Here is a 14,580-nt window from a genome sequence, read left to right as displayed (position 1 = left end):
ATAACAACGGGGGATTGCCATAAATAGACAAACAGTCAATTTCCTTGCGATTATGCTAGCTAGTAAATAATTCGAGTTAATGGCACATCGAGGGGGAAAGAATCCGTTCCCGATTACGGCCTCAAAAACGGGAAAAGTAAATAGCATAGCGCCAAAAATCATCACGGACCGTAATCACGTGATATATGAGGACGGGCGTCGGTTAATTTGTGGGGAAGGACGTCGGTTGGGGAGCCGCTGGCGTTCAGCCAGCGCCCAAGAGCCGCGAGTTCGGCTGTTGACAAAAAAAAAATGCGCAAAAACCCGCCCCAATACCACTCGCGAATAACATTAAAAATTACATAATTCAAAATTTCACTTCCGGTCCGTGACACTTGTCAGCGTGGCTCGGCAAATGGCCGTTTCCGATTTAAAGAGCGTCAGGAAGCGGATTCGGTTCGGTCCTGATTCGTGCGGATGTGGGGTAATGGCACTGAGATGAAAACAATGGGGACGTTTCTTATTTACAGGCCGAACGTCGACGGCCACCGTCTTCCGGTCATCTAAAAACCGCATGTAATCCATTTATGTGGACATTAAATCATTGTCGTTACATTCGATATTGAGTGTTTACTTGTGCTAAAATCAGATTTACTGCCGTTGTAAATTATCTACCGAAATGTGTGTGGTACTAAAGATAGACTACATAAATATACAACACTATGAATTCTGATAATAAATATTTTCGACTCTATTGAGACAGGTACATGTGAAGTTTTCTACTCAAATTTGCATAGATAAACTTTGGTATACAAAAATAGTTTTTATCTCCTTCCAACAATATATTATATCATACACAGTGAAATAGAAAATAAAATCCATCCAGATCCAGAAGTAAAATTTCAAAATTTACACCGTAGTCAAAGATAAGAATTAGATAACAACAGCTTTGGGGTGTGGACTGGAATGTGTATGTGCATATGTTGTCCAGCAAATTGTGTTACCCCATTCTCCAAAAGGATCATATCCTTATTTATGTTGAGAGAGATACTTTAGAGTATTTCCAACATTGTGATGTAAATTTGATGACATGGCCATGAAGATCACTGGATAGTCAGGAGACTTGAAAATTCAACTTCCCTCTACAACCGAACCCTTAGAGTCGAGTAAAGGTTATTTGGAATGATATATTATACTGATTAATATATTCTAATTTTTCTCTGAATTAACAAAATTAATGAAATTTAACTACTGGATCTGTTTTCATTTTCTAACATATGTTATTAAATTTTCTGTCATGTAACATATGTATGTATAATTAAAACGAAAACCTATTGAAATAAGCTACTCCTTGTGCAAGCAATCATGTTTACATTAAATACTGATATTTGTCAATTAACAAGTATAAAAGTATCGACGGAGGCAGTTGGTAAACACTTAAGAACCGAGAATCAGAAGTCTGCTGTCAAACAAACACTAATTAGAGACTTATCCATTCACTGATCCCCTACATTCGGAGCAGGTGCTTTCTTCTTATCTTACGAATGCATACACACACACTTAAACATTCGCACAAAGCGAGAGTACTCGCCATGTGGACGTAATGGCGCACATGTACCTTTTAAGCTGTCTTCTTGTGATTACTCGAAATTGGCAAATTTCGAGCATCAGGTGTGAGCCAATGATAAATACGGCATTTGTAGAAATGAGGTAATTTATTGCTTTGAGAAACCTGTATGTAATTAAGGCAGTTACTTAAGCTTTGAAATTAATATAAATGACACGATTTTGCCTGGTGTTTAAACAGCAATTTAGTTGAGTTGGTCACGAATCTTATAAGATAATAATGATGATGTAAGCTTTAGAATTTCTGAAACTGTGTAAAAGTGCCACAAATGGAATTAAAATATGTTAATCCGACAAGAAATATATAATTATAAAGTAAATGTCAGTCTATGGTTAAATGAGAACTTATTATTATTAAAATCGAAATCAAACTAGAAAATATATTTTTTTTTAATTTGATTAAACAGGTATTTTATATTAAAATAATGTTGTATCCAATTCCTTAAATTATAGAAAATATGGTAATAACTGTAACATGTGTAAAAAAATAAAGGAAATTTGAGAAGTCACACGTGAATAGTCATAAAATTTTTTTCAATATTTGGTAATTATTTAGATTCGCGACTCCACATTTTTTTGGCTATAAAAAATAGAAAAACGATATTTTTTTGTAGAATACAGATTTTTTTAAGTTTTTCCTTGAAATTTTTATGAATTTTTTTATATTCTATTCCTATTTTTTCCAGAAAATTCATCAAAAATAGATTATTTTCAAAAACAAAGTCAATAATAATAATTTTACAAGTTTTTATGAAATGAAAAATTAATTTTGAAATATAAAAAATACTGATTTTTGAGATTGTTTCTTGAAATTTTTTTGATCATAATTATTTTTCTTTCTTTTTCCAAATTTTTAAATTTTTAACAAAAATAAGATTTTAAAATAGTTAAATATAAAATCAAAAACATGAGAAATCGTGATAAAATTAAAAATATATTTTTTCAAATTTAATACAAATTACAAAATTTTCAAAAATTCATAAAAAATTGACAAATTACGTTATAGGCAATTTTTTTTTTGAAAATATTCTATTTTGGATGAAGTTTCTGAAAAAAACAGACATGCAATATAGAAAAAAAATTATAAAAATTTCAAGGACAAACGTCAAAAATAATTATTGTTCAAATTTAAAATTAATTTTTTTCTAAGAAATTTTGATTTGTTTCAATTGATTGAAGCTTTCATCACTCCTAAAAATAGAACATTTAGAATATATTAAATATATTGATTTTTTGATTTTTATGATATAAAACGTTAAACCTCAATTTAATAAAAATTCTTAAATTTTAAAAAAATCATAAAAAATTGAAAAATTACATTATCGACATTTTTTTTTTTTTTTTTTGAAAAATTGCTATTTTTGATGAACTTTTTCAAAAAAATATGTAAATAGCTTATAAAAAAGTTCTCAGTCTCAACATACTCTTCAATTCGCTGAATATTTTGAAAAAATAAAAAATTTTCGATGGCTCAATTTTTATATTTTTTTATGGCCTAAAATATGTGGAGTAAACAATTAGCACCCAAATATTGTAAAATGTGTAAGAGTGAAAAATAAAGCAAAATTAACAAACAAATCATGTGATATTTCAATAAATAATTTCAAATTAAAAGAATCATGTGAGAAGATTTAAATTTCATTAAATCTACAAAAAATATTACACAGTTAAGTTATGTTAAAGAACGTGTTTGTGAGCAAATATGTATAAAGATAATTAAAAGAAGTATAATCTAAACAGACAAAAATAAAACCTGGAGACTAATTTATCTAAGGAACAAAAGTTTTCCCGTGCCTTAAAGTACAATTTCAATGAATATAACATTCGAAATAAATTCTGAGCAATTGATTTATAGCAATAAATTGTTGCCAGCTATTTGTAAATTCAATTACACCGGAATTCCAGCAGCCTATTTGTAGGAAGTCTGGCATTTGGGTTCGATGTCTACTTGTGCATAACAATTTTCTTTATTTTGTCTATTAATATGTAACATAAAAGCCTGCGCTTCCTACAAGCAGTAATTTTCTTTGTATCTCATGCATTATACATCCAAAAAATGATCGCCTTTAACAGAGAGTAACTGAGTAAGTAATTGGTTGTGATACAGTTAATCGTCTTGGACTTATTTCTTGTTTTAGTAAAATACTCATACAAGCAGTTTAGCTACCAATTACACATCATACAAAAAACGCACAGAATAAATTTGAATAACTCACCGTTAATTACTGTTAAACAGTGCTCATATAACTTATGAGAGCGATTGTTGTGGGCAATTAAGAAATTTTTGTCACGCAACTAAGTGCGATGCAATCGTAGAAATGGGAACGTTTCTTTTCTTGGTATCTGTAGATCTGAACTAATCATCGTCAGTTGCAATTCACATAATTTAAAATAAAAAAAGTGCCCATTAAATAAAGTAGTAGGCCAGCTAAGCTAAGTTTAAAATAAATTTAAGTTCAATTATGATCGAATTATTTTTTTTGCCTATACAACATTTTCGATAAAGCAATGCAAATGGAGGCATCAAGCGTAATTAAAACGCCATAAACTAGCGCCCAAATAAACCATCGGTGCTAACTTATAGCTCTTTATCGGTGGCTGCTCGTAAAATTAATGAATGGCCTTTTTAGAGATCGTAAAATAGAAACACTGGTCGCATAAATATTGACATCGTCAAAAGAACTAAGTCCAATTATTGAGCTGTTGAAAAAAACAAAACCTTTTATATATTTATGTATTTCTGTCTTACTACTTTTATAATTACAGGTTAAAGAATTCAAGAAAACAAAAAAAAAAAATACTTACATTGATAAACTAAATAAATATTTTACCCTTTTAAGAGGTCTTTCAAAAAAGGTGATCAAAATTTAGGAATAGGTTCAACACGTCAGAAATTGAAGGAAATGCATATATTATAAATTTTTTGTAAAGATTTTCATATTAATTTAAATTTAAATATTAAAAAAATATTATTACAGACTTCTGACATGATTGCATTTGTTCAAAAGCCTTGTTTCAGAAATATTTTAAAGTTAGGATCTATATCTTAATGAAAATCAGTGACTTTATTAAAGTACAAAAAATATGAATTAAGCTTCTCCACAAATTCGTAAATGCGTGATGAAATTCATCAGTTGAAACAAACTTTAATGATATCCGCATTTAAATCAATTTAAAAATGCATTTCATTGTGATTGTCATTAAATAGTATAAACTCCAAAATAATTAATTATTTATAAATTGAGTGGCCAAAAAATGTTTCTTTATTATATTTCTGTAACTCTTGATCCAATGGTGTTTAAGTTTTGTATGTATCATCCTAAAATATATACCTACAATTCAATGAAATAAACTTTTTTTCAAATTGTTACAGTGGCGTAGATTCTAAGGGTTGTCTTTTTTCTCGCCCTATTTTCTGCGCCGCTAAAATTATTTTAAAACTAATATTTTCATATTCTTTGCACAATTTCCACTTTTCTCAAATATTAATGTTGAAATATCTTAAAATGGCTTAAATTGTTCAAAGAATATGAAAAGTTTAATAGTTTAATATCAAAAAGAGGACAACCTCTCAGAAAAATTAATTACATTGAGATCAATTTCTGAAATTTAAATTTGAGGGGCTAGACAGGAGAATAGATAAAAATTTTATTTAGACTGTTTTCATAATTGAACATGATCTACCTCATATTTCGGAAACACCTTATATAATTTCTATTGAAATATAAATTCTGAAGCAATTTCTACACACCACTTATGTTTTCTTTCTTGTTAATTTGGTTAAATTCCTTTTGAAAAATGTCTTCTTTTATAAATTACACATTTTCTATTAACATAATTGAAAATTATGTAAATTGAACACCAAAATTATGTTAAAAATCCAAATAAAACGACTAGAATCTGTGTAAAACAAAAAAAAAAATTAAACCAATCTTAAAACGCATAATGTGCAACACGGCGAATTTTACGAAACAAGCTAAAAGACCGGAGTGGCTCCCATTCTCCATTTAAGGATGCGAACAAATTGAAATACTTACCCTAATTACCAGGCCGTATCTGTTTGCCCATTCCGGTCACAATTCATGCTACAAGGCAACCACCCAAATCGAATTTTATAACGGGCAAATTATAAAATTATATGAAAAAAGCATTAACGGCCCGGTACGAGGCAATCGACTTTTATAAACTGCACACATTTTCATTAAATTCACAGCATTTAATGTTGTCAATACAATTTCAATTATAATTTTTTGTTTGTTGATATACTGCAAATAAATAATTGTGTTCATAAATCACACATCCTGTGATTTCTTCTTGGATGTTAGAAAAATACTTGTGTGGTAGTTAAACATTAATTTACTAATGAAGTACCTTGTGAACGGAATAAATATCTTAAATTGGGTCATAAAATTAAAACAGGCGCCACAATTAACGAGTGTCATAAACTAATAAAAATACTGAAATACTTCAAAGCCGGTGGTCCGCAAATTCCCTCGTTAAACTGAGTCCAGAAATCTTTCACTCTCGTCAACGTGTTCATTAAAATATTTCTCAGTTATTTGGGCAATTAACGGCCAATGCGACGGGAATTAAAATATTTTTCAATCATCTAACAACACTGGAACATTCTTTACTTCAGTGTATTTTTGTTTAGGCATGTAATTACAAACGATGTAAACGTTTCAACAGTTCATCTATTAAAAATACAATAGAAATTTGAAACATTGAAAAATAAAAAATATTAGTTAAAATAGCGTCCTCATTTTGAGTCTGGTAGTGTATATCGGCAATCCGAACCGGTTGCACTAATGAGCGTTCGTAGGTGAACCCACAGTGCAGCAGGTGCTCTATTTACACCTGGACTGACACTTACATATGTCATACAAACAGCACACACACAAGCATTGTGGAGCATTGTGTGTGTGACGATGTGAGGCAAGTTTTTTCCCAGTTCGACTACCAACATGCAACAAATGAGCTAATGCTCCTAATTAATTTAATAATTTCTATGAATTTCCGTCGTCTTCCATTACAATCCAAGTTGCGACATGAGAACCCAGTACTGATTGCCGTTTGTCACATTTAATTGCACCATTTTTTAAAATAAACGGGGCCTATTAATTAATAAATATAAACCAAAAGTGGGTAATGTAAGGAAATTTATATCCATTGTTGCCTGATATAAGACCGTGCAACTTGAAGCAAATAAATTACCTGCATATACTTTAAAAGTCCATATCAGGTCATTATATAAAATTTACAAAGTTCAGCACCTAAGCCCTCATGCTCATAAATATTAAGTTATAATCCTTAAAAATTTAATGCAAAAAGTTAAGATGAAAGGCTACCTGTTCCCACCTAACCTATTAACTTTATCAGAGTACATATTATGGAATTTACATGTAGTTAGGAAAAGTTTTTAATACAGGAACTTTAGAGATTTTTAAAAGGATCAGTTCAGCCGAGATGTTAATTCATTTTATTCGGGGCGTTCGAGGCTTTTTTACAGGCTCCACTGGTTTCTTAAAACAGTACTTGGCATATTGCCCCCAGCGAAAATGAAACCCCCTGTTCATTCTTGTATTCAAACCAAATGAAGTGAAGAAAATTTTACTTGGCAATCTGTAAACTTTTTTACATTCACCTTAATGAATTGTGTTTTGATAACGAAATTTTCATTTTTATCGCGAATATGCATGCATTTAAATTACATGCATGTCGCTAAACTATAAAGCCCGTTTGAAAACAATAATGTATGCATTATAATCAATATACTCAAAAAATCCATATTTATTATTTTTAATTAGGTAAAAATATATATTTTTGTAATTTCATTACAGTTGAATGTACAATTATCACAGACAGGAGATCCAAAGAATACAAAACCTACAAATATGCAAAATTGCTAATTTTAAGATATATGTAAACAAGTAACTGAAATTTGCATATGGACTACATACTATAAATGTATTCATTTGTTTAGCTTCGATAGCAGTGACTTGTTTAAAAGTTTAAAATGAGAATATACTGTTTACTTTTCTGCTGGTTAAATTTGTTATATTTTTCACACTGTGCAAAGATTTTAGGAATATTTCCCTTTCCTACATACAGCCATTATATACTCGGATCCAGGATAATGAAAGAAATGGTAAAGAGAGGTCACGAGGTCACGTTTATTAGTTTTTTCAAAGAACCTACTTTAATCAAGAATTATAATGAAATCGTTCTGCCAATTAAAAAAGGAGAAAAGGGTAAGATAACTCTTTCTTTCAACAACTGAATTACATAAAACTTGATTATTTCCAGAGGAAATAATATCTTTGCATTTTGGCAATAAATTATCTGCTACTGACAACATAGATTTGGTCCTACAATTCAACACAGTCTTTGCTGATTTATTATTTAAAAATCACGAGTTTAAACAAATTCTTAATGAATCTTTTGATCTGATTGTGTACGATGTTTTTACTACTCACATATACACTGCCCTAGGCCATCATTTTAAGTGCCCTGTAGTGTTACTGTCAACAACACCACCGAGTATCTATACGAATTTTGTAATGGGCAATCCACATTATTCCTCCTACGTTCCTAACTTAGTTTCACCTTACCCAACTGTCATGAACTTATGGCAAAGATTTTTTAATATTTACTACGACATTTACGCCCTATATCAACTGTATATGAAAACCATTCCCGCTGAAAACGAGATTTTGCAACAATCTTTGGGGCCTATGCCTCATTTGAAGGATTTAATGTACAATGCTAGTCTGATGTTGTGCAACTCTCATCCAAGTATTAACGTGCCCGCACCAGTGGTTCCTGGAATTAAAGAAATTGCTGGTGCTCACATACATTTAGATCCAAAAAGATTACCAGAGAACTTACGGGAGATTTTAGACAAAAGTTTTGAAGGTGTTATCTTAATTTCTATGGGGTCAATACTTGAAAGTTCCTTGATACCCAAAGAAAGAAAAGACATATTTTTCAACGTGATAAAGAAATTCCCTAAGAGGTTTTTATGGAAGTACGAGGAATCTGTAAAGCATCAACCGGATAATTTGTTGATATCTGAATGGATTCCCCAGCTGGAAGTTTTAGGTAAAATTTATGTTGTTGATGTCAGTAAAATTACTCTAATATTTTTAGCCCATCCCAATGTGATAGCTTTTGTTAGTCATTGCGGAGCCTTCAGTGTTATTGAATCAATATATTATGGAGTGCCATTAATATGTATTCCTGTGTATGCGGACCAATTCATAAATGGGAATTACGCATTTGAAAAACAATATGGTTTGACAATTCCTTATAGGGAATTGACTGAAGAAAAACTTACGAAGGCACTGGAGAAGATACTAAAAGATTCTAAGTAAGAGTCTCTATACTTTATACCATTTTAGCATAACAATTTGGTACTGCTTTCAGGTTCCAAGAAAAAGCTCGTGAACATTCAGAAATTTTGCGAAGTACTCCTCAAAAACCAATGGATACAGCAACATTTTGGTTGGAGTATGTTATAAGACATAAAGGTGCTCTTCATCTACGAACTGCCGTTTTAAACTTAAAGTGGTATCAAATATTTATGTTCGACATTATATTATTGCTATTTTTATTAATATTAACCTTATTTAGTTTACACTTTGTTTTCAAATATGGTTATAAGAGAATTACACTACATCTTAAGAAAAATAAATAAATTAAATCAGGGAGACGTATGTTTTTAAATTTTGCAAGTAAACAATAGTATGCGACGCCTACATGTTGTTATCAGCGTAATTACCATATTGACATATATTTAAGTACCAAAAATATTGATATAGACATGACTAATCTTTACTTGGTTATACCGTTAAAACCGAATTGCATGGAAACTAACCTTGCTTTGTTATTTCTCAATATTCTAAAATGATTTCAGTAAGTTTGGTGTTGTTATTGCTGTGTGGATTCATAAATTGTGAAAATATTTTGGCAATGTTTCCTGTGCCGTCGTATAGTCATTACACATTAGGCTTTAATTTGGTGACTGAATTATTACAAAAAGGTCATCATGTGACGTTGGTGAGTCCTTATGATTTAAAAAAGCCATTGGAAAACTGTACAGCCATAAAGACAGACTATAAATTTAATAATGAAGATGGTGAGAATTTTGCTACAAATTAATTTAAATTAAACAGAATTTCAATTACATTACTTCTAGTAAAATTTGTGAACATAAATAATAATCTTATAATGTATTTAAAATATTTTATATTTATTTTTTGTTTGTTACATTTTTGAGTTTAATTACAATTATTATATTTAAGATTCACCGATTAAAATATTTATGGAACATGGAGTACCTCCAATGCATGAATGGCACTTAGAAAGTACCGGATATAAGATGGTAATAGCAAAGAGCGTATTCCAAAGCAAGCGAATAAAAAAATCACTGTTCGAATCTAACCGTACATTTGACTTGATAATTTATGACCATTTTGCTGGAAACATATATACTGCCCTAGGACACCTATTCAAATGTCCAGTCGTTCTACTCATACCTAATTCCGCCTCAGTTTATGACAACTACATATTTGGAAACCCTGAGCCAGTCTCTTATATACCGCAATTAGGTACTATGTTAAGTCAGGGTATGGGTACAACAGATGTAGTACTTAATATTTGGTACCGTTTATTATTTTACTACTATGAATTTTTTCATTTTATACCAAATCAAAACGAACTATTGCAAGAAACCTTGGGACCTATGCCTAATTTAAAAGAATTAATGTATAATGTGAGTTTGGGTTTACTCACATCACATCCTAGTTTTAGTCAACCACTTCCCCTAACTAAGAACATGAAAGAAATTGGTGGATTTCACGTATCTCCCAATAAAGAACTTCCAAACCACTTACAGGAATTTTTGGATGCTGCAAACAAAGGGGCAATCCTTTTTACAACCGGTTCTATTATCAAATGCTCATCTATGACTCACGTAAAGAGACAATATATCCTAGATGCTTTTATCAAGCTAGAGCAAAAAGTTTTGTGGAAGTGTGACAAAGTATTGCCTGGTAAACCAGACCAGATTAAAAGTCAATATTGGTTACCACAACAGGACATTCTCGGTATGTGAACTTGATCAATTAAACGTAGCCTTTTAAAACTATGTTTTAGCTCATCCCAATATAAAACTCTTCATAAGCCATTGTGGACTTTTAAGTTTGACGGAAGCAGTACACCATGGAGTACCGATACTTTGCCTTCCTGTTTATTTCGATCAGTTCCAGAATGCCGATTTTGCTGTCAAAAATGGCTTTGGTTTAAAAATAGAGTTTAAAGATTTAACCACGAATGAGTTATACAATGCCATACAAGAGTTACTTTCGAATAACAGGTAAGACTCAAAAATACATAAATGCTTTTTAAACAACACTATTATTCAGTTACAAAGAAAATGCATTGAAGAGATCCAAAATTCTACATGATGAGCCAGTAAGTCCAAGAGAGTCAGCAGTTTTTTGGTTGGAGTATGTCATGAAGCACAAAGAAGCTGATCATTTGCGTTCACCGGAATTGAATCTTAATTGGAAACAATTGTATTTTATAGACGTTATAGCACTTCTACTTTTATGGGTTATGATGCTGGTAGTCTTGTTTAATAGAGTTTATTATATATTAAAAGATAGCATGAGGAATAATGTCACAAGTAAAAGTAAAAATGAATAGAATAATTTATTTAAATGTACTGTTGCATAATGTAGACCAGGTGATTTGAATGTGATATTTTTTGTCGTTGTGTGAGAGAATAGCTCGTTTTTTTAACGTAATTTAACGTATGTAATTGTATCGACAATTGTTCGAACCATGTGCAATATGCAGCTTGCCAATTATTTAAATCGATATGGCACGTACTATGTAATTTAAAGTATTAACAATAATTTTGCATTTTATATTTTTTTCTGGAAACAACCTGTTTGGGTACTTAACCATTTTTTTTATTATTTCAACTCAAATATTAAAATATGTTGAAAATGAAATTTATTTTAATTTGTGTTTTATTTCACTGAATTTGAAATTATACTATTGTGATATTTTTTGTTACAATAAAATACAACTTTAGGTGAATTTTTAGAAATTTTGTTACTACGTAAAAGCAAATAAATAATTAAATTGAAAATTAAGTGAAATTAAATCAAATTCACTGTCCAAATTTTAATATTTTAGAATTGATATATTTTCCATAAGTTAATTGTCAGATTTTGTTTTAAGTAGTTTAAGTGGCTTAATGATATAATTTTTAATAGAATAGAAAATATGAAATAACATAAAAATGGATGCGACAGCCAGCGAGAATTACAGATGAAGGTTTGATTTGTAAATGCGGGAGATTAGCATCAGACCAGTTAATTAGTAATATGATATTCTGAATTTATTCCGTAGCCGTTGGGTCCCTCAAGCAATTCGCGAAACGAAAAAGCACTCAATTTTTAATTGGATTTGGTTAATTCCGGAGAATTTTAATGGATATTTTACATTATCCATCGCCCGGTTCCGAACACCAGTCCAACTTCTAACAACTCAAACAGATCTTTTATCAGTTTTCTTGGATGCTTCAGACACAAAAATTATTAAGCGGTTTTAAAATTTTAATTCCGCTGTCAGCAACCGTCCTCTCTTTCCACCAACTAATTAAAAGTGCGTTAATATTAATTCCGATTTAGTTTTCTCTTTTTATGCCACTGTCATGGAAAGTCTGGATACTGAATATTCAGTTTTATTTCAAGAATCATCCCAATCGATTAATTGTACAGACTCTTATAAAATGTACGAGACCATAAATTGGTTTAATATTCAGATAATTCCATTAATATTCAATTGTACCTTGTGCCTTTGACCTTGTAAAATGTTAATATCCTTGAAAAGTGTGAACACATAGTAAAACCCAACGACTTTTGGACATTAGCAATTTAGATTTAGCGAGGTCCCTAACACTTAATAAAAACGCCAGTGCCATTGTGTGTTGGAGCGACGGGGACCGCATAAAAAGTGAAACACAAAGCTAATACACTTGTACTCCTCTAAGTTTGAGCATGGAGTTATGGTGTAAAAGGCGGCGCGCAGATCGCTTATCATTTACCGGAACATGGTGAGACTCCGCCCCGGAACCGCGATGCGTGACAAATTTCATTACATTTGCTCACTTGTCGTTCATTGCGATCATTATTCCACGGGAGGTTGTTTTTGTCGATACGCGGCGTTTCCAATTTTACCTTTTACAACATACAAGGTGTATAAAGTAAAGCTTTGTCAAGCGGTTAAAAGTAAATCACACCGAAATGTGAATTTTACTTAAGAGCTGCGCTACAATATTGGAATTCAGAAAATATCGAGTATTCCCATAAATCGGTCGTGCGAATATTATCAGATAAGGGACACCGCCGCGTGTATATTCCTGGGAACTTATGCGCTCGGACGAATTCCTAAATGCGGCAAGAGAGTAAGATGTAACACGGTGGAGTCCCGTGTGTGTGAGGAACCCCGCACAAGATCCCCGACTGATAGCTGGTCTCGCATACCATTTGCATTCAGTGCACCTGATTTATGTCCGATTGATAGTGTATCAGCGACACCACAATGTAAATTACAATAGGCGGTCGCTGTAAATATGCTGTTCCTGTATGCACCCAAATATTCCTGCAACGCGCCTCTCCTTGGCTTCTCGCGTCGCCTAATCGCACGATTTCGGGGCAGGTGTGGATTACAACGTTTTTACACAATTGCTTCACACACGTCTGGATTAAATTGATATTTAAATATAAAAATTTAATCATTTACTGCATAAAAAAATGTTTTTTTTATAAGCTGGTTTCAAACTTTTACGACCAAATTCTACAATTTAAATATTGATTTCTAAAAAGTCTTAAAAATAGAAGGACTTTTGTGCTTTAATTTAAATAATTTGTATATGCAAATTACTACTTAATAAATTTATCTCTATAAAAATTCATTTATTTACTTTACTAAAGATTTTTATAATCTACATCTACAATTTAAACACTTCATTACAAAAATTTAAGAAACTTAAATCTGAGTATTGCGCATTAATAGGAATAATTTCCAAATTTTAATTATACCACTTCGATTACAACGATTACAGGAAATTGATATTTATATGAGGTGTTAGTATAAAAAATTCTTAAAAAAAATTCCTTTTCAACGTTTACGTCTAAATTCTGCCTTTTTAAGTAATACATTTTAATAATTTAAAAACTTTTGTCTTATGAATGAATATCTGAATGTTGTATTTTAATTAAAATATTTTGAGATATTCTAAATTACTGCTTCAGCAACTTGATCAAAATTCTTTTATAACATTTACTTCCATAAGAAATTCTTAAATATTTTTTTTTAGAATCTAGTTTTTAATTTTTACCTCTTCAATATAAATATTAAATAAATCTAAAAATTGTCTTTTAATTAAAATATTTTGTAGATTCTAAATTACTGCTTAAGCAAATTGATCAAAATTCTTTTATAATATTTACTTCCATAAAAAATTTTTAATTTTTTTTTTTTAGAATCTAGATTTTAATTTTTACCTCTTCAATATAAATATTTGAAAATTGTGATTTAATAGAAATAATTTGTAGATTCTAAATATATAACATCAATTACAGCTGCAATAAATTTTCATTTAGAACTAAAAATTCAATTATATATGAGATGTTAGTAAAAAAATTATTATTATCTTGAGTATGAACTAAATTTTAACGTCTACGTCCAAATTTTGGAATTTAAACAATAAATAACAATATTTCTACCTCTTCAATATAAATATTAAATAACTCCGAATATTGTGCTTTAATAGAAATAATTTGTAGATTCTAAATATACAACATCGATTAAGCTTCAAGAAATTTACATTTAGATCTAAAAATTCAATTACATATGAGATATTAGTATAACAAATTATTAAGAAGTTCCTTATGAACT

At 30.4% G+C, this 14,580-nt stretch overlaps 2 protein-coding genes across 3 annotated transcripts; both read left to right on the top strand.

The window, feature by feature from the left end:
* The first annotated feature begins 7,583 nt into the window (after positions 1 to 7,583).
* Positions 7,584 to 9,316, top strand: LOC109599407 (UDP-glucosyltransferase 2-like). The gene is made up of 4 exons (XM_049963410.1): positions 7,584 to 7,856; positions 7,912 to 8,706; positions 8,755 to 8,974; positions 9,031 to 9,316. Exons 1-4 carry the CDS (start codon positions 7,622 to 7,624, stop codon positions 9,299 to 9,301), a joined length of 1,521 nt encoding a protein of 506 aa, XP_049819367.1. The 5' UTR covers positions 7,584 to 7,621; the 3' UTR covers positions 9,302 to 9,316.
* Positions 9,317 to 9,327: 11 nt separating this feature from the next.
* LOC126264660 (UDP-glucosyltransferase 2-like) lies at positions 9,328 to 11,621 on the top strand. 2 transcript variants are annotated; one of them, XM_049963408.1, is made up of 4 exons: positions 9,328 to 9,742; positions 9,909 to 10,712; positions 10,762 to 10,981; positions 11,031 to 11,621. In XM_049963408.1, the coding sequence occupies exons 1-4, from the start codon at positions 9,511 to 9,513 to the stop codon at positions 11,311 to 11,313; spliced, it is 1,539 nt and encodes a 512-aa protein (XP_049819365.1). In that variant the 5' UTR covers positions 9,328 to 9,510; the 3' UTR covers positions 11,314 to 11,621. The 2 variants fall into 2 exon arrangements, with proteins under 2 accessions (XP_049819365.1, XP_049819366.1); XM_049963409.1 differs by having other exon boundaries at positions 9,329 to 9,663.
* Positions 11,622 to 14,580: the final 2,959 nt, after the last annotated feature.

The sequence above is a fragment of the Aethina tumida genome, chromosome 2 (genome assembly GCF_024364675.1).
Source record: "Aethina tumida isolate Nest 87 chromosome 2, icAetTumi1.1, whole genome shotgun sequence".
In the NCBI taxonomy this organism is placed as follows: Eukaryota; Metazoa; Arthropoda; class Insecta; order Coleoptera; family Nitidulidae; genus Aethina; species Aethina tumida.
This window is presented reverse-complemented; position numbering and strand designations above follow the sequence as displayed.